Here is a 20,786-nt window from a genome sequence, read left to right on the forward strand (position 1 = left end):
GTTGGCTTCCTCAATAGTTATGATGGTTATAAGAGGGAAAATGTCAAAGACTTTGGAGCATAGAGGTCCTGAGGTCATTATAAATAATGAAATCCTAACACCAATGGATTGTGTGGCCTTGAAAAAGTCTCTTGACTTCTCTGAGTAACAGTTTTCTCAAGCATGAAATAAAGACCATCATCTCCCTTTACAGGCTAGTGTGCATGTCAAATTAGGTAGTATCTGAGAAAGAATTTTAAAACTGTAGTATAATTTATATGTTTAAAAATATATATTCTGCCCTGGCCAGGTGGCTTAGTTGGTTGGAGTGTCACCCCTTACACCAAAGGATTGCAGGTTTGATCCCCAGTTGGGTGCATATAGGAGGCAATCAATCTATGTTTCTCTCTTACATCAATTTTTCTCTCTCTTTCTCTTTCTCTCCCTTCCTTTCTTTAAAATCAATAAAAAAACAAAGTATATCCTTAGGTCAGAATTAAAACATGTGTGTGTGTGTGTGTTTGTGTAATATTTAAATGGTTTAAATGGTGTCTTGCTGTTCACAAGGGCTCTTTTGAAGGAATGACTGAGAAACGCTGAAGGCATGCCTCAGGCCCAGAGAGGAGTTTTGCACAAAACTTTAGGTAGATAGATCCATTCAGGTGGCATCGTTTAGTGAGTGCACACTGGGATCAGGTATGGAGGTATCCTGGAGTCATGGTGATAACAGGGATGCAGCCTCTCCATACAGCTTTCTGGGCTTGAGACACAACAAAGGTGACATACAATGTGCTGAGTGTGAGGGGGACAGGCACAGGGCTTCTGGAGGGTGGGAGTGAGAGAACACTCAGTCAGATTTGCAGATTGGGGACCCTGGGGCTGAGCCTAGCAGAGTTCATGCAGTGGAGGACATTCAAGGCAGAGTGCATGTTATTTGCACACATGCAGGGATAAAAGCAGCCAGGGGGACTGAGAGCAAGTGGCTTGAAGAGTACCTGTCAGGGAGTTGTTGAAAATAGACCTGAGGCTGGAGGGGGAGGGTGAGAAGACAGGTTGAAGATGCTAAGCTGCAGGACATGAATTATAATCAATATATGAGAATGTGCTGGAGTCCATGGAAGTATTTTAAAAACTGCTTTCTAAGTTAAAGATAATGTCGTCTTATTACAGAATACTTTAAATAAGAGAAAAGTGGGGGGAAAACTCATATTTCTGAGATCCAGACAATTGTTGTCAACCTTGAATGTATCATTTCTTAACTCTCTATGCATACAACTATATTTTTATCATAGTCATAATCTTAGTGTAGATATTATTAGTCCCACCTTTTGCCATATAACATAAACATTTAAAATATTATTACAAACTTTTATAAGCATTGTTCTGAGGTCAGAATATAATCTGTGTTGTATCTGGTTTCTTCATAATTCCCCTACTGTCAAATTCTTCAATTATTTCTACATATTGTTTTTATGATTGAATACTGTTATACATAATATTTTTTGTGTATATTCCCCCTATGTAAAAATTCCTTAGAATTACTAGAATAAAGGCTTTTATTATAATTTTTTATTGTTGTTCAATTACAGCTGTCCCTATTTTTTCCCCATTACTCTTTCCTGTCTTGTCCATGCAGCCCTCCTCATTTAACCCTTCCCCCACCCTTGTCTTTGTCCATGGGTCCTTTATACATTTTCCTTGACGACCCTTCCAATTCTTTCCCCCATTATCTCTCTCTCCACTTCCCTCTGCCACTGTCAGTTTGTTCTTTATTTCCATGTCTCTGGTTATATTTTGCTCACTTGCTTTGTTGATTAGGTGCCACTTATAGGTGACATCATATGGTGGTATTTGTCTTTCAATGCCTGGCTTGTTTCAAAAATATAATAAATTAGAGATTGTTGATAAGTTTTGCTAAACTTCAGCTACCTAAGGATGTTATTTAGAGAATCAAAAAAAAATTAGGTCTATTATTCAGGTGGCAAGAACCCCAGGCAGGGAGATGGTTCATGAGATTGTTACAGAAACCCAGGTGGGTACTTTTGAAACACGAATTGCCACAAAAGCAGTGAGATAAAAAGGATTACTGAGGATCATAATTCAAATTAGAATTGGTTTCTATAGAACTGAATAACAAGGAAAATACTATATATCAAAACACTGTGGGGGCACTGCTGAAAACTGGAGATAGAAGAAAATTTATAGTCATCAATGTCCATATTAAAAAAGAGAACACTTTAAATTAATGAACAGGGGCTTCATATAGAGATGTTAAAACAACCGGAAAAAAAAAAAAAACAGAACAAAACAAAAACTACAAAAACCCCAAACAAAAAATGAACCAAAACAGATTTCTAAGAAAGAAAGAAGGAATAATAAAGATGAGAACATTATTTATTTAAATAGGAAAGAAACAAACAAAGAAAAGATCATTGAAGCTAGTGACTGGTTCTAATAGAAAGAAGACAGGAAGCCCTGGCTGATATGGCTCAGTGAATTAAGTGCTGGCCTGCGAACCAAAGGGTTGCAGGTTCAATTCCCAATCAAGGCACATGCCTGGGTTACAGGCCAGGTCCCCAGTAAGGAACATGTGAGAGACAATCACACATTGGTGTTTCTCTCCCTCTCTTTCTCCCTCCCTTCCCCTCTCTCTTAAAATAAATAATTAAAATCTAGGCCCAGGACTGCAGAGAAGTTCAACTGGCCTTGGATCTGAAGATAAACTTAGGATTGTGAGGGAAAATAACATGGCCTGGTATGTGCACAACAGGAAAAGAGATGTGCATAAGTGGCTCTGCTACAAGAATAAGTGGACAGCATGTCTGGTCCAAAATGCTTTGTTCAGGCTGAGGCATCATGGTACCCCTGCCACCAGCCTGGCACAAAAATGACTCATACAAGAACCCTCATACAGGCTCCCACTGCCTGCTCCTGAAATGACAATGGGCATCACCCTCTCTGAGTAAACTATTTCTTTGGGTGAGCTGGTGCTTTTAAAGCTGAGGTTAAGAATAAAAAAACAAGTAAAGCAAAATGAAATAAGGTAAAATAAAATTTTGAGAAAATATTGAAAAGGAAGAGTTTCCCAAATGTATTTCTACATCAAGTAAAATAAGGGCAGAGATGTGTACATTGCATTTGGAAGTCAGTGACAAGCCTAATGAAAAGTAAATAATAGGATCAGAAGTCAGGTGAAGAGTGCGGAGGAGTATGGAATCAGAGACAGTCTTTCTAAGAAGAAAAGAAAATAGAGGGAAGGAGTTTCAGGACCTAAGATAGAAGCTGAGTCTGGTTGTAGGCTGAGGAGTAGAAAGCAGTGGGAAAGGGGTGGTTAAAATACCAAGAGGGAGAAACTATGATTGATGGCACAAGTCCTTAAAGAAGAGGGAGGGGTTGGAGACAAGTAAAGGGGTGACAAGAGAAAGGGTGGAGTCCTCAATGACTGGGACAGACAGCTGAGCGGGAGGAGAGACATGAAGTTGAGGGCATTCAAGCCTTAGGCTTTTGGTTCTTTGAAGAAGGGGCAGGCTGGCGCATTGTGGCCTGTGAGGTGATCTCAGGTGGGGAGAAGGCACGCTGAGACACATTACTTATTTGATATTTAAGTAAATCAGACATCTCAATAAAGTGCTTAGTAAACAGGTTATGTGACAGGAAAACAAGCAAAAGATTCAATTACCTTCATTTCCCAAAATTTAGATACTTGGTATTATGTGAAGTAATTTCTAAAAGAGCTATCAGCATCAAATGCGCTGTGGCAATGTCAGTGTTCTAATGCTCTGGAAAGCAAATCAGGGCTGTGCTGTGGTGGGAAGGGGAAGGAGCCCAGCAGCATACTAGATTGGTAGGTTCATGTTTTTCTGTCTCTCAGTTCTCAACATGGAGCCTGGTGTGCCATGTGCTCTGTAACTCCCTTTGTGAATTCTAAGTATGAAGGGCTCTTGGCATCCTACTGATGTGTACCTTGAGGTGCCATGACTGTCACCCCTCCCCCACTTGAGCCACATCAGCCACACAAGCTCTCCCATGGCAGCTGCCCTACCTTTGTGTGCTCTGAGCAATGACTGTGCTAATAAGGGATGGAAATCTGTCAGCTTGTTTCTGGCTTAGAGCAATGAACTTATTTCATCTTGATCTTCCTTGCATTCACTCTTTAAAAAAATTAATGAGTTCTTACTAAGTGTTCACCCTGAGGTAGATGTGATGCTAGGCCCTGGGGATTGCAGGGGGTGGTCTCAGCCTTCATGGGCCTCCTGATAAACTTGGGTCCACTAAGACTCTTCTGTTTTTCCTCCTAAGAGCATAGCCATGGCCACCTGCTTCACTCAAGTGAGGATGATTATTGACTCTATGGGTTACACTCTACAGATAGCCCATTGGGGAACACAGTGAGGGGGCAAGAGGATGGGCTCCATGGTTAGACAGACCAGGATTTGATAAATGTGCCAATTGATAAATGGTTGCCAAGCAAGTTACTTAGTGTCTCTGAGCCTCAATTTTCTCATCTACTAAATGCAGATATCATTTTAGGACTTTGTGTGACACTTCTTGCCTCCCACAAATGATATAATTTGTAAGTGTGAGCTCTTTTTGGTGTTAGATGAATGCCCTGTATAATCCCACATCTGAATCTTCTACATTTTCAGTATTTAGAGATACAAAATAATAGAGCTCTCTAAAAGGGGTCTAGAAATGAAACATGAAGGCTCACCATCAACTTGGTCCTAGAGGATAGTTAGCAGCTGCATTTTGTTTACTATGAATGAAAACAACCTGAGTGATAACCTTTACTCTGGGAGTCTTAGTGCATTTCACATCTGTGTCACTCGAAGTTCTGTTGTACAGAAGGGAAAGTGGGCTGTGCTAAGGTTTTATGAAGAAAGTGTTGCATGCACAAACTGGGTGTGTACTTGCTATATCATAAAACCAGAAAAGTGAGACTCGACTTCTAATTACAGTCCTACCACTTTGTGGTGGTGAGTGGGACTCATCAAGCAGCTGGTCTGTCTCAGCCTCTATTTTTTCATCTCTAAAGTGGGAACACTGGCATTTTCCTTGCAGGATGAGATGAGTTTGGTGTATGGACACACTGAGCTTCAGGGCCCAAGGCTGGGCAGGCATTGGTTAGCACAGGTGTCCTTGGTTGGAATCTAAACCCATAGTGAAGTGCCAGGCAGCAACAGAGATGAGGAGAAAAGAAATGATGTTTGAGCTTTCCCCCAGGGTTGGAGCCTTTTACATTCTGTCAACAAGAGATTTGGTCTGATTCCAGAGGTGAAAAATTGTGTTAGTGATGCCAAGTGAAAGAAGACTATATCTAGCACATTATCTGTTCAAACTTCCTGGAAACCCTTTTTTTTTCCCACACATGCCTTGGTTTCACTGTGTGATTTGCTGTCTTCTAGCTCTGGATGAATACTGCGGACAACCTGGAGCTCTCCCTCTTTTCCCATCTTGTGGAAATCCTTCAATCACCAAGGTAGGTTCGGCTTTGGCAGCCTAGGCCTTAGAGCCAAAGGCTCCATGCCAAGAAAAGGGACTGAGAGAGCAGGATGGCCATTGGCTGAGCAACCACGGTCCCTGCCCATTTCCAGAGAACTGAGTCTCCTTATGGCATCATGTCTGTTTTAAACTGTCCAGGCTTCTATAACAAAATACCATGGACTGGGTGACTTATGAACAACATAAATTTATTTCTCACAGTTCTGGAGGTTGACAGATTTGGTGTCTGGCAAGGACCCCACTTCCTGGTTCATAGATGTCTGTCTTATCACTATAACTTCAACCTGTTAAAAGGGACATGGGAGCTCTCTAGTGCCTCCTTTATGATGGCACTAATCCCATTCATGGGGCATCATCCTCATGACCTAATAACCTCCCAAGGCCCTACCACTGAGGGTAAGTCTTCAACACAAGAACTTAGGGGGGTCACAAACATTCAGTTTGTAGCAACACCCTTCCCAGTGGTTCGTGTATCTGGGGCACATCTGTCTCCCCTGCTGTTTGGGGGCCTTAGAAGGCAGCTTTATAGCCCTGGCAATTAGCACCTTCTCAGGGCTCAGTAAGTGGGGCCAGTAAAAGAGAACCCATCTGCCACCCGACCCACTGTCCCTCTAAGTGACCTCTCCAAGTCACTTTTTGAACTAGTCAGGGCTCTTTTGGTTGCAAGTGGCAAAACTACACTTCAAGCAACTTAGGGGATAAAGAAAGGGAGAGAGAAAGGGAGTTGAGAAAGAAGGAATTCATTGCTTATACAATTGAATGGGGCAGATCTTCAGCTATGGCTGAAGCATTCATAGCACCTTTTCTGAGATCTGTCACTGATGTTGTCCTGGCTTTCTTTCTTCCTGGTGTCATTTCCGCAGGCCTTCTGTGGCAGCAAGGTGGCTGCTGGGCTCCTCAGAGCACATCCTATGCTCAGCACAGTCCCAGAGAGGGTTTCTTTTTACCCCTAGCAATAGGATGAAGTCTCACAGGGCCACCTGGGGTCACTTGGCCCAGCTGGGAGCATGACTTCACCTCTGGGGTAGGTGGAGGGGAGTTAAAAGAAGTGTTTACTAAAGAAAACCAAAGGTTGTGATCAGAATAAGGGAGAAGAGAGGCAGGGAAGCCAACATATGAGCATTCCATTTCATATGGCTCCTTGGTGCTGCAAGTTTAGAGAAGAGCAATACAGTCCCAGGGAAAAGAAATACAGAAAAAATGGTGTGCTCAGTGATGTGATGAGAAAGCTTGTGAAAGACACTGAGGCTTATAAGCAACAGACACATCACACACAGAACTGGGCTGCTCTGCCTCTCATGTATCAGGGATGTGAAGCCCTGCAGAATTTAGCATGTTAGAACTAAATGGAAGTTCAAGAAGGAAGAATTCACCAAAATTATCCCTCTTTCACCTCTTTGTCTTTCCCATTTTCCACTTTCTCTCTGTACCTGTTGTTTTCTAAGAGGTAGGCATTTACTCTGGTAGCTGTTTTCTTGGGAGGGAGTAGAATTTACTGGAAATTACATTGTGATTAGCCCAAGGAGGGGAATGTAGATGCTTGAATTCTGTCTGGTTCCCCTTTGACTTTCAGTGGTGTGTTCATCCACTTTGTGGTTTTGGGGTGGCAGGAAGAGCACACACCAGACAGGCTCGCCAAGGGCCCCATGCCCCTGGCTGTTGGGAAGTGCTCACAGTCACACTCAAGTCTGCTGTCTTTGCTCTGAGTTTTCTGAGACCACCATTAGTTTTCCCTGAAGATTGGAATTTAAAAGTCAATATTGGGGGTTGTCTTTGAAGGCAGTTTCTGGAGGGGGGAACAGTGGAAAGGTGTGGAAGTCTTGTCCCCAGTGGCCCTGGCACTTGGCAGACACTTATTCAATGGGTGTCTGACAGCAGTTTGATTAGTTGCCAAGTGAGCATTGGAATCAGAGGACCACAGAGTAAGCCAAGCCTGGAAAACCTTTTTAGCAGAAACACAGCAAATTTGGTTCATTCCGGTAAAAGCTTTTACTGCTTCTCTCCTGGGCTCACCAGGGAAGGACCCCGGAATGCTGAAGTTGCTCATCAGGTCCAGCTTATACCCAAGCTCATCTTCCTCTTCAATGAGCCAAGCCTCACCCCCTCCAAGATATCCACCATCACAGCCATCCTGCACTGCCAGCTGAGGGGCCACTTCAGTATACAGGACTTGCTGAGGTACGACACCAAACTTCCCAGGGGAAAGGGCAGGGCCTCAGACTATTTCATGAGGGAATATAGGCCCCAGCTCTCTCCTGAGCACACTCAGCCCAGCATCACTACCCTTCAATGCACTGGCAGATTCTATTCCTTGGAACTTTCAAGGAGATTTCTGATCAGGCCCAAGAGTTGAAGAAAGGGGTAAATGTGTGAGACCCTCCAGCAGGGCTGTGTGTTCACATTTCAAGCTTCATTTCAGGGGGTTTATATAGAAAACCTTCACATGTCTTCAGCAGATGCGACTGAGCCCCATGTTGAATGTATCCTTCTTTCTCTATATTAAGGGTTGCAGTATTTGTCGTGTACACTCTCAAGCCTTCATCGGTGGATGAGAGGCAGATCTGCATGGATGGAGACCTGGGGTCCTCTGGGCCTGGTGAGAAGACCTTTCCCAGAAGATAGCCTGAGGCTGCAGATGACTCTCACAGAGTGCCTGACAGCCACACATTGTGGGCTATTTTGCAGAGGGAAGGGCTAAGACAAAGGAAGGTGATGGCATCCACAGCTAAGAAGTTGTTCCCAAATAGTGATTTGCGAGGTCATAGTTTTATGATTAGGGTCACAAACCAAATTAAACTGTATATTCTTTCTTTACAACCTCAAATGACTTCCAGGATAAAACTCCATTTTCTGTAAACCAGCAGGTGGGATCTTTCAATGCCCAGCCCATGCCTACCTTCCTGGTTGAATCTTCCCACCCTTGCTCTTCTGGTGAACCCCAATTTCAGCACTCTGAAGCCCTTGAAGGTCCTAATGTGTGAGGATCTGTCCTCTGTTAATACTTTGCACATGCTATTCCCTCTGTAGGACTATCTGTCCTCCCGTATTCCCATCCTCTACCTCATCCCTCTAGATTAGCCATTTCTAGTCTCACCAAGTCATGTTAAGTCACGTCCTCTAGGCTTCTAAAGCCCTTGGACTTACTCTATTGCACAGGTTTGTGATTGGTTTGTTTTTTGAGTGTGTCTCTCTCTAACCAAATAGAATAGCAGCTATGTTGTGTTCCACATTCCCTCTGCTAGGGCTGGTGTGAGGGAACAATTACTGTCCATTTTGTCCTGGGCCCTCCAGATCTATGCTTTCCAAGATGGGAGCCTCCAAATACATGCAGCCATTTTATTGTAATTAATTGAAATGCAATTAAAAATTTCATTCCTCAGTCTCATTAGCCACATTGCAAGTGCTTGATAGCTACAGGAGGCTAGTGGTTACCACATAGACAGGCAGATATAGAACATTTTTATCATTGCAAAAGAGTCTCCTGGATAGCTTTACTAAATCTAAATTAATTCTCTCTTCTCTTTAGAGCAGGACTGAAAAGTAGGAATCACTATTCCCATTTTGCAGATGAGGAAACTGAGGCTCATAGATATTAGGACTTTAATAAGAAATTGAGCAAGAATCCAAATAGAGAGGAACCTGACTCCACTTTCTTAAGCTGCTTCATTAGTTCTATTTCTATAGTTTGGTGTCTGTACCCTGAGTTAATTGCAAAACAACTGGCTAACCAAGGGTATGAATGAATGGATAATGGGCTAACAGTGAGCTTGCTTAGCTAACCCTCCTTCTTACATGGACTCCATTCTAAAACTTTTGTAAAGATGTCTTTTATTGCCACAGTGTTCACACGTCTTTCAGGGCTATAATAACATTCAGAAGTAAGGTTCCTTTTCCCACTGGATCTATATACCTCTTGCTTTAACTCAAGCTCTATTTTTATTGCAGTATCAACATACCAAAGGCCTAGGTTAGAGGCTGGTTGATAGCAGAAACCAATACTGACTACCACAGTCTTCACACTCTACCCCCAATACCTGGCATAATACCCAGCAGCTAGTGGATGCTCAAGAAATGTTGCAGTTTACGACAATTTTTTTAAAAAATTTCTATTGGAAGATGTATTTTTCTGAAGATAGGGAGATTAAAAACATCTCTAGTTAAAGAGAAGTTGAAGAATACTTCTGGAATTTTTTTAAAGCATTGTATTAAAGTCTAGAATTGAATGGCAAAATTTGGAGTTTCACCCATGCCCTAAGTCCTGAATGAAATGAGCATTTTGTGAACATGATTGCTTACTGCAGAAAATATGTCTCTTTACAGCATTCACTCTCAAATCTAAATTTTCTCTTTTGTAGCTGGAAGCCAAACATCTGGAAAGACAATCTGGCTCAGGAACCAGTTGCTGGAGATGCTGCTCAGTGTAATGTCTTCCTCCCAGCTTCATCTGTCCTCTGAGTAAGTAGCTCAAGGAAGAGTGATTTGGAATGAGGCTGCCTCATGTAGGGTGTGGGGTTAAAATATTTTCTTAATGAAAAGTTTAGCATCTCAGAGTTGGCTTTCTGCAATATGTTTCCTGCTCTAGTCAAAAAGAAAATTATATTCTCCTCACCCCAAAAAGTAGACCTTGCCCTAAGATAGTCTAGTGAAAATGTTTAATGGGCATAGTAGCTAGACACAGATTTGGTATAATTACAATAAGCTTCTTTTGTCACCATTGCTCTAGTATATTTTTTATTGTTTTGGCAGTTGTGACAATTGCTGATTTCATGTCCTTTACTTTGCAGACAAATGATTAGCGTAAATAACATCTATCAAGGCAAAGGCTTGCCAAATTCCTCTGCTATTTACTGTTGGTTATTTAGTTATTTTCCCGAATTTTAGGAAAATAGAAATATCTGCCTTTAATCAACTTTCAACACCACGTGTAATCATAAAATTCCATTAACTCTCCCACTGTCTGCTTGACGTCCAACCCTAGAGTCATTTATTTAACAACTATTTGTTGAACACCTACTATGTGCCAGACACTGTTCCTTGATGCAAGAATGCGGTGCTGAGCAAGTCAATTCAGATCCTTTCTCTTGCCAAATTGACATTTTATGGTTCATGTGTGTTTGGAGAAGGAGTATGTATTACCCCTTAGAAAAACAGCTTTGCAAACAGTGCTTAAAAATTTGCCAGCCCTTAAGTCTTCACGCTGTTAAAATCAAAACATGGTAGAACTGGAAAACTTGGAGATATGCTAGTCTCAACCTTTGCTTTGCATTATTTTTGGAAACGAATGTAGTGTAGTGCTTAAACACTGGGCTCAGTTGTAAGAACTTCTGGGTTCAAATCCCAGCTATGTTCCAAGGGGAGGTAACTTAAACTCTCTACTCATCTATGTGAGACTAAAAGGAGTACTTGCCTTAGCAAAAATTAATATGTGATAGCCTGGAGTGTGGTGCCTAAGATAATATAAATATTTTATAAGCTAACTGCTGTCATTATCATCACCATCACCACCACACCACCATCATTGGGGAAAATGACCAGAGTACATCAAGAGTTCTGACAAGGTCATTGTCTTTGATCAAGAGACAGGACTAGAAGACACCACCCACCTCCCTGTCTTCCACTTCTCTCCAGCAAGTCTGTGTTCTCCAGTCCCATCACTTTAAAATTCATTTTTGAAAGTGACAGTAAATCATGAATTTTTTTCTAAAGTGATAAAGATGCAGAAACTTTGGACTATTCTGTTTAGATTAGTTTCGACCAGTGTATGGTCAAAAAGGAAGTAAATAACCATTTGTGTCTTATACAGCTATATTGTTGAGATTAGATGGGTGGTTATCAGACACTGTGTGAGTGTGAATATCAGTGGAGTAGGGCTATCATGGGGCCTGCATGTTTTATAGCAATTGATATACAGTTTCCAATTGTTTTGAAAACCTTCCACGAACTTCTACTTCAGCCATTAATAAACAAATTCAGCCCTGGCTTCTGTGGCTCAGTGGACTGAGTGCCAGCTTGCTAACCAAAAGGTTGCTGGTTTGAATCACAGTCAGGGCACATGCGTGGGTTGTGGGCCAGTTGGGGGCATGTGAGAGGCAAGCACAAATTGGTGTTTCTCTCACTCTTTTTTCCTCCCTTCCCCTCTCTCTAAAAAGAAATAAAATCTTTAAGAAAAGTAAATAAATTCATCTATTTTCTTAGCAATTTTGCTAGCATTTTGTTTACCATTCTTTTAAAATGCAATATGTATTTTGCTGAGTGATATCCGAATGTTAACCTTAGCTTGCCTTTCCAAGATGACAGGTGAGGCTGGCCATTATTCGTATTTTCTGAATATTCCATTTGCACATACAATGAGATAATTCATTGCATTTACTGGCCACCTAGGATGAAAGAGGAGGTGTTCCTGAGCCTAGGGCCTGACTGGTTTCTGCTGCTCCTGCAAGGCCACCTACACCCCAGCACCACTGTGCTGGGATTGAAGCTGCTGCTGCACTTTCTGTCAAGCCCTAACCTTCTCATGCGATTCAAAGATGGCCTGTCTGCAGGATCCTGGGTGCAATGCAGCTCCAAAGGCATGGATATCATGATGGGTGAGTGTGTGCCTATCTTCACGAGGGTGGACACCAACTCCTCAAGTGGGGTGTGGGGTCTGCCTGTTTCTTCCTCTCTGCTTGGGACCTGCAGGACTCCTGTGCAGTAGTATCACCTTGACCCCTGGTTCCCAATCAGCCTAGCCCTCTCTGATTTCCCTTTTAGGATCCCCAAGAGCCTCACTGCTCTCCAGATACTGGGGACTTCTTTCTACTTCTCAAAGGCTCCTTAGCTCTTTCCCTGTTCCTAGGATGTTCTCCCAACCCACAACACCAGCAGGCATCTCCTGGCTGATGTGGATTCACCCTCAAGGTCTCAGTTCAAATAGCACTCTCTCTAGGAAAGGCGGGTCCCACTTGAATTAGGGCACCTCTATTATATTCTCTCTGCCCCTATTATTGTCCTTTATAGTGTATTTATAAGCACATAAATATGCTTATTTATTTATAAATATAAGCATATACTTAGTTGATATTTAATCACTTCGTGCCTGGCCCTTCCACTATTGTAGATACTTGGTGAGGGCCTGGGGTTCTGTACATTTTGTGGGAACATTATGTCCTTGTTGCCTAATACAAAGTTACTTTGTGGACTTCAAGGTTGTAGGCACTAAATATTTGTGTTTGAATGAATGAATGAGCATTTCAGGAATAGGGAAAGGAATTATTGTTGAGAATTTTCTTGTGCCCATGTGTATATTTCTACCTAGAATTTCTATGGGATGAGTGAGGGGCAGGGAATTCCCTCATGTGACCAATCCTCACCTCAGCCAGAATCAATTGCAGTTGTTCTCAGTTGGATTTTGTGCCCATTCCTGTTCAATAGATAACCTGAAGAGCCACGTTCCCATGCCTGACCAGAGCCCCTGCCTCCTTCCTGGATTCCGTGTTCTGAATGAATTTCTGGCCCACCATGTTCATATTCCAGATGTCTACCTCATCGTGTCCACCTTCTTTCTGCAGACACCACTTACAGAACTGACAGGTGGACCAAAAGTAGGTTCTGGGGGCACCCCAGGGACAAAGTGACACACTTGGTTTTCTGACTCCATATGACTCCCTAAGACTCTCCACCCTTACCCTGACCTACTTCTTCCAGAGTCTCTTGTCCTGACCTATTTCTTTCCCTAGCAATCAATCCACATGCCTTGGCTGGCTCTTCAAATATCCCTGACTTCCTCCACCTCTGGCTCCCGTCACCTTCCCCAGCAGCTCTACGTTTTTATCAGTCCCACTTTTAGATTTTCTGCTTTTGGGCATAGCTAGAGAATTCTGTGATGGTGGCAGGTGGTGTGGGGAGGCGCATAGCTGCCACCAAAGGCGCAGAGCCTCAGTTTAGGCCTTCACTTTAGTAATACTACTGTTATTCCCCTATATTCTCATATAAACCTTGTATGTGTTGAGTCTTGTGCTCCACAATTGCCCACCTTCTATACTTGCCAGCCCTTCATGCTGTGGTCTTCCTGAGTCACCTCCACAGGGTGTGCTTGGCCACTCTGTGCCTTTGATGATCTTCTTCTCTCACAATCACCTGCCTCAGATGCCACCTCCTGCTTAGACCCTCTGGACAGAGGGAGCCATCCTTCCTTTGTGCCCTAGCATACCTTTGTCTTATGTAGCACGAACATGCTTACATATCTGCCTTTCTCTTTAGGTGCCGAGCACCTCAGGAATAGAACCACCTGTTACTCACTTTGTTGGGCTCCTGACAGCAGAATCAAACATTGTTTTTTTTATCTTGATTGAATTGAATTAAACTGCACTGAATTGAAATGGGGTGGGGTCATAGTTTGCAAATAGAAGGCTAAAAAGTGCACTTCCTTTGCACATCATTATGTATTTTTAAAAAAGATTTTATTTATTTATCCTTAGAGAAAGGGGAAGGGAGGAAGAAAGAGAGAGAGAGAAACATCAATGCACAATTGGTCACTTCTCTCACATTCCTAACTGGGAACTTGGCCTGCAACCCAGGCATGTGTCCTGACCAGGAATTGAACCGGTGATCCTTTAGTTTGTAGTGCAACACACAACCCACTCAGTCACACTGGTCAGGGCTGCTCATTACTATATTTGACAGATTTAAATCTTGATATGTAATTGAAGAGTATAAATTTCACTTCAAAATAAAGTGTTCTGTGTCCTGAGCTAAATTAATCAAAATCCTGTATTTTTATTTCTCTCAGAATGTATCTAGGAAACACATATGTACTGGATATCAGGACCCATGATAAATATTTTACATATTTTATTTTACTTGATATTTATGACAATTCCATGGAGTAGATAACACAATTTTTATTTCACAGAGAGAGAAACTAAACTGCTAAGAGGCTGAACAACATGCCTTTTTTTTCAGGATTTTTTTCACATTTTTTATTGTTGTTTAAGTATAGTTGTCTCCATTTCTGACCCCCCACTCCCTCCGAACCCCAGCCACCCCTATTTCTCACCCTTGATCCTACCCTTCTTTGGTTTTGTCCATGTGTCCTTTATAGATGTTCCTGAAAACCCTTCCCCCTTTACCCCCATTATCCCCTCCCACCTCCCCTTTGGTTACTGTCAGTTTGTTCTTAATTTCAATGTTTCTGGTTATATTTTGCTTGCTTGTTTGTCTTGTTGATTAGGTTCCACTTACAGATAAGATCATACAGTATTTGTCTGACCAGGCAATTCCACTGCTGGGATTATATCCTAAGAATGCTGAAACACCAATTCCAAAGAACCTATGCACCCCAATATTCATAGCAGCACGATTTACAATAGCCAAGTGCTGGAAGCAACCTAAGTGCCCATCAGTAAATGAATGGATTAAAAAACAATGGTATGCTTACACAATGGAATTCTACGCTGCAGAAAGGAAGAAGGAGCTCCTACCCTTTGCAACAGCATGGATGGATCCAGTGAACAGCATGCTTAAATTCAACTTTTAAAGAGGCAAAATCAGATCATCCTGCTTGTCAACCAGTGCTCTATCCATTACCGTATAAACTTTCCCTGAAGTGAATTTGTCATCTTTCTATAATGTCATTCACAAAGGTTCATTAAAGTTGATTGGGATACTATTTTTGATGTCGGACTAAAAGGACTACATTCAACCCAAGTTGTTAGTGGGGTCTCCAGTGCCTTCTTGGAGGTGTATATTACCCTTATGCACTAAGTGGGCTAGAATTCCCCATATGGGCCAGCCAGCCAGGGTGTTACTATGCTGTTCTGCCTTCCTTAATGGGGCCCTTTAGGGAATTCAACATCCCGGCTGAAAAAGGAGCCATCCCGGTGTGTTGCCAGGTGCAGGCATCATTGCAGGCTCGGCCTTCTCTTTCAGGACAGCCTGGATGCTGCACTGCAGTGGATCCTGCAGAAGCACCACAGAGAGGAAGTCCTTCGGGTTGGGCTGTGCACTGAGGGTGCCCTGCTTCTCCTGCATATGCTGAAGGCCACAATGAGCCAGGTGAGTCCCATTCCCCAATGCCACAATGAGGGTCAGACAAGTCTGGAAGGGTCACCTTGACTTTTGCCAGTAGTTTCCAAGTAATGCCAGTAATTAGCAAGTGTTATTTAGAATACTTGGTAAAAGAGGCAAGGCCGGTTCCTGGTGATAACTCAGGTGCACAAAAGGAAAAACCAGCTTAAATGGCTCCAGTGCCATTTATCCATTCTTGCCAAAAGACTTCTGGATCAAAAGGCAGTTCTCTCATTAGTTTTTTGTGGAAATTCCATACTGTTTTCCACAATGGCTGCACCAGTTTGCATTCCCACCAACAGTGCACTAGGGTTCTTTCCTTTCCTTTCCCCTCCCCTCCCCTCCCCTCCCCTCCCCTCCCCTTCCCTTCCCTTCCCTTCCTTGTTGCTGATGCTTTGGTTCTATTTTGGTTCTATTTTGTTTTCTATGATTCCATATTTTGAAAGCTTAGGTTACAACTTATATGCATAATATTTAATCCACATGCACAGTTGGGGCTTTCCCTTATATAAAAGATTCCCTCTGCCTCTAGAAAACTATGATACCAGATAGTGTAAAAGCTGAAACAAAAAAAAATCACTCCAACACATTAATAAAATTTTATCTTTTGAATGATGAAAAGCATTAAATCTGGGGCAAAATATTTGATCCCTAATGTAAGTTTCAATTCTTGTGTCCTTTTTAATATTTTAGATGGTCAGAAGTGAATATACTTTAAATTTAAAATAACTTAAAATGGAAAAAGAATGCTTTTAAAAGTTATGTTAGGACTTTTCTGTTCAGGGTTTCAAGCTGAAGTTTTGGTGATATGTTTTGATTTAATTTCCAAGTCTCTTATCTGTAGTTTATTGTTGTTATTGCAGTTGCTACTGATTTTTTAAAAATTGTTGTTCAGATACAGTTGTCCCCATTCTCCCCCCATTGCTCTCCCCTGCCTCATCTGACCCCAGTTCCCTAAGACTATCCTCTCCCAATTGTCCTCGTCCATAGATCCTTTGTATATGTTCCCCCTTTTTCCCTTGTTATCCCTGTCACCCTACCCTTGGGTCCCTGTCAATGTGTTCTTTATTTCCATGGCTCTGGTTCTTTTTTGCTCATTTGTTTGTTTTGTTGATTAGGTTCCACTTATAGGTGAGATCATATGGTATTATACTTCCACTGCCTGGCTTATTTTACTTAGCATAGTGCTCTCCATTTCCGTCTGTGCTGTTGTGAAGAGTAGGAGTTCCTTCATTCTTTATGCTGCGTAATACTCCATTGTGTAAATGTACCACAGGTTTTTGATCCACTCATTTACTGGTGGACATTTATGCTCTTTCTAGAATGTGGCTATTGCAAATAATGCTGTTATGAACATTTGGGTACATAGGTTCTTTTGAATTGGTGATTCAGGATTATTATGGTATAATGCTAGCAGTGGAATTGCTGGATCAAAAGGCAGTACCATCTTTAGTTCTTTCTGGGAATTCCATACTGTTTTCCACAGTGACTGCACCAGTCTACATTCCCATCAACAGTGAATTAGGGTTCCCTTTTCTCCACATCCTCACCAGGACTTGTTGTTTGTTGATTTGTTAATGATGGCCATTCTGACTGGTATGGAATGGTATCTCATTGTGGTTTTAATTTGTATCTTCTATTTTAAAATATATTTTATTGATTATGCCATTACAGTTGTTCTATTCCCCCTCTTCATTCCCCTCCACCCTGCACTCCCCCTCTCCCATTATTCCCCCCCTTTAGTTTATGACCATGTGTCTCAAGTTCTTTAGATTCTATATTTCCCCTACTATTCTTGCCCTTGCCCTAACTATTTTCTACCTACCGTCTATGCTACTTATTTTCTGTACCTTCTCCCTCCTTCTTCTCCTCCCACTCCCCTGTTGCTAAGCTTCCATGTGATCTTCATTTCTGTGGTTCTGCTCCTGATCTAGCTGTCCTCTTGGTTTGCTTTTGTTTTAGGTGAGGTTGTTAATAACTGTGAGTTTGCTGTCCTTTCACTGTTCATGTTTTTTATCTTCTTTTTCTTAGATAAGTCCCTCTAACTTTTTACATAATAAGGGCTTGGTGATGATGAACTCCTGGTATTTGATCTTATCTAAAATGAGAAGCATTTCATCTGTCCTTCCAGTCTAAATGAAAGCTTTGTTGGATAGAGCAATCTTGGATGTAGGTCTTCGGATTTCATGACTTGTAATACTTCTTTTCAGCTCCTTCTTGCCTGTAAGGTCTCTTTAATCCACTAACAGTCTGATGGGAACTCCTTTGTAGGTGACTGTCCCCTTATTTCTTGCTACTTCTAGGATTCTGTCCATCATTTTAATCTTGGCTAATGTAATTATGATTTGCCTTGGTGTGTTCCTTCTTGGGTCCAACTTCTTTGGGACTCTCTGAGCTTCCTGGATTTCCTGGAAGTCTATTTCCTTTGCCAGACTGGGGAAGTTCTCCTTTGTTATTTGTCCAAGTAAGTTTTCCACTTGTTGCTGTTCCTCTTCCCCTTCTGGTACCCCTATAATTCAGATGTTGGAACGTTTAAAGATATCCTGGAGGTTCCTAAGCCTCTCCTCATTTTTTTGAATTCTTGTTTCTTCCTTCTGTTTGGTTGTTTCTTTCTTCCTTCTGGTCCACTCCCTTGATTTGAGTTCCAGTTTCCTTTCCATCACAATTGGTTTCCTGTGCAGTTCCCTCCATTTCAATTAGTTTAGCCTTCATATGTTCCTCTAATTTATGACTAAAACTAACCCGTTTTGTGAGCATCCTGATCACCAGTATTTTGAACTGTGCATCTGAGAGGTTGGCTATTTCTTGGTCACTTAGAGTTATTGGCTCTGGGGCTTTGAGTTCTTGAACCATATTTTGGACTGTCTGTGCCTGTTACGTATGAGGAGTGGAGCCCTGGGTGTTCACCAGGGTTGGGCAACTCAGTCACTGGGTTGTGACGCTGTGTGTGGGGGTGGGGCCAAAGGAGAGCACTGACGGTCCCCTCTGCTGCTTTCTGTAGCTGAGGCCTGCACAGTCTGTCTCACTGCTTGCTCCTTCACCTGGTTTATCTGCATGCAAATGTGTGACCGAGGTCAGCCTGCCACCTTGCGCCCTCACTGGGTCCACCTGTTGCTACCTGACACCTGGGATCCGCCCATAGCTGCCTGGGCACCTGGGTTGGGGGATCTTTCCTACCCAACCCTGCTCCGCTGCTGGCTTTGCCCCCTTACTGGTCCAGTTGAACGGTTTGTTGTTGTCAGACTTCTGTATAGTTCAATTTTCTGTGTTTTAGCTGCATTTTTGTTTACTAAACCTTTGTTGTCTTTAAACTTGGTTGTGGGGGAAGGCACAGCGTTTCTATCTACGCCTCCATCTTGGCAGAAGTCCTTAATTTGTATCTTCTGATGGCTAGTGATATTTAACATCCTTTCATAGGTGTCTATGCCCTCTGTATGTCCTCCTTGGAGAAGTGTCTGTTCAAGTCTTTTGTCCATTTTTCAATTGTTTTTTTTGTCTTCCTAAAGTGGAGTCATGTGAGTTCTTTATATGTATTGGAGATCAAACCCTTGTCTGAGATATCATTGGCAACATATCTGAGATATGTTTTCCCATGTAGTTGGTTCTATTTTTGTTTTAATGCTGTTTTCTTTAGCCATGCTGAAGCTTTTTATTTTGATGAGATTTCATTTGTTTACTCTTTCCTTTATGTCCCTTGCTTTAGGGAACATATCAGTGAAAATGTTGCTGCATGGGATGTCTGAGAATTTCCTGTTGATGTTTTTCTCTTGGACTTTTATGGTGTCACAACTTATATTTAAGTATTTTACCCACCTTCAATTTATTTTTGTGTATGGTGTAAGTTGGTGATCGAGTTTCATTTTTTTGTATGTAGCTGTCCAGTTCTCCCAACACCATTTGTTGAAGAGACTATTTTTACTCTATTTTATTCTTCTTTCCCCTTTGTCAAATATTAATTGACCATAGAGACTTGATTTATTTCTGGGCTCTCTGTTCTGTTCTATTGATCCATGTGCCTGTTTTTATGCCACTACCAGGCTGTTTTGATTACAGTAGCTTTGTAATACAGTTTGATATCAGGTATTTTGATACCTCACACTTGGTTCTTCTTTCTCAAAATTGCTGTAGCTATTCAGTGTTGTTTATGGTTCCATATAAATTTCTGAAATGTTGGTTCTATATCTGTGAAATATGCCATTGGTACTTTAATAGGAATTGCATTGAATCTATAAATCATTTTGGGTAGTATGAACATTTTGATGATGTTAATTCTTCCAATCCATGAATCTGGTATATGTTTCCATTTGTTTGTGTCTTCCTTGATTTCTTTCTTCAGTGTTATATAGTTTTCTGAGTACTTTTTAAAATTATTTAAATTTTGTGTGATTATTTTCCCTTTATAATTCTTAATTTATAAGCTTATACTCTCTCTTTGCCCCACCACTTCCATTATTTAAGAAGCTCAGGACCTGCAGATTTATTTAAAGAACCACCTTAGGACACATTTATCATTCTCATGATATTTTTTCTGGCTAGTTCTAAGATTTTGATGTTTGGCACCTTTTTTTTTTTGTCTTCTAGAGTTTGTGTGATTGCAGTTTTAAAGACTTTTTGATTTATATTTTACCATGTCCATGTGGTTGAACTTTTTGTTTCTTTTATTGTTGTTAACCATTTTCAATTTTGCTCTGTCCTAGTCAGAGCATGTTATCTGTACACTTTACATCTTTGAGAAACTTATTCATAGTACCATCATAGACCTAATGTTGAAATTAATTTTGGGATACCTGAGAAATTATATATTTTTCTATTTGCAGAATAAGAAGACTGTTACCTTTCTAACAAATTAATGTTATTTTTTAAAACTGAGGAGTAACATGAATGTATTTAAAATAAAGAAACTATATAGTATGCTGACAAAAATAAAAATAAAATGAAACATTTACATTATAATATCAAACACAAAATGGTGAACTGGTATATTATGAGTGAGACACTCAGATAGGTCAATAAACAAGGCCCAACATTCTGATATCTAACAAACATAATAAAAGCAAAGTCACTCAAAGGTTGTGTTGGTCCAATGAAGATATCTGTCATAAAAGTATAATCTACTATGTGCAGTAGACCAGTATCAAAATATAAAAATAAAAACTGGAAGGATAAGAGAAAAAGACCAGAAAGTTAATTGTAGCAAATAACTCTAATATACCTTTCTCAAATGATTTATTTTCTTTTATTGTGTCTTATTTATATTG

At 41.3% G+C, this 20,786-nt stretch overlaps 1 protein-coding gene across 4 annotated transcripts in view; it reads left to right on the forward strand.

The window, feature by feature from the left end:
- WDFY4 (WDFY family member 4) overlaps nucleotides 1–20,786 on the forward strand; it is a 370,216-nt gene that overhangs the window by 155,745 nt on the left and 193,685 nt on the right. For all 4 annotated transcript variants that reach the window (XM_037056671.1, XM_037056674.1, XM_037056673.1 and 1 more), the window contains exons 25-31: nucleotides 5,385–5,458; nucleotides 7,498–7,659; nucleotides 7,986–8,077; nucleotides 9,837–9,936; nucleotides 11,863–12,068; nucleotides 12,895–13,064; nucleotides 15,391–15,516. In XM_037056671.1, the coding sequence (XP_036912566.1) occupies nucleotides 5,385–5,458; nucleotides 7,498–7,659; nucleotides 7,986–8,077; nucleotides 9,837–9,936; nucleotides 11,863–12,068; nucleotides 12,895–13,064; nucleotides 15,391–15,516 (930 nt within the window). The remainder of the gene's footprint in view (nucleotides 1–5,384; nucleotides 5,459–7,497; nucleotides 7,660–7,985; nucleotides 8,078–9,836; nucleotides 9,937–11,862; nucleotides 12,069–12,894; nucleotides 13,065–15,390; nucleotides 15,517–20,786) is intronic.

This window comes from Sturnira hondurensis, unplaced genomic scaffold, assembly GCF_014824575.4.
Source record: "Sturnira hondurensis isolate 20B ecotype Veracruz unplaced genomic scaffold, ASM1482457v3 Scaffold0009125, whole genome shotgun sequence".
NCBI lineage: Eukaryota > Metazoa > Chordata > Mammalia > Chiroptera > Phyllostomidae > Sturnira > Sturnira hondurensis.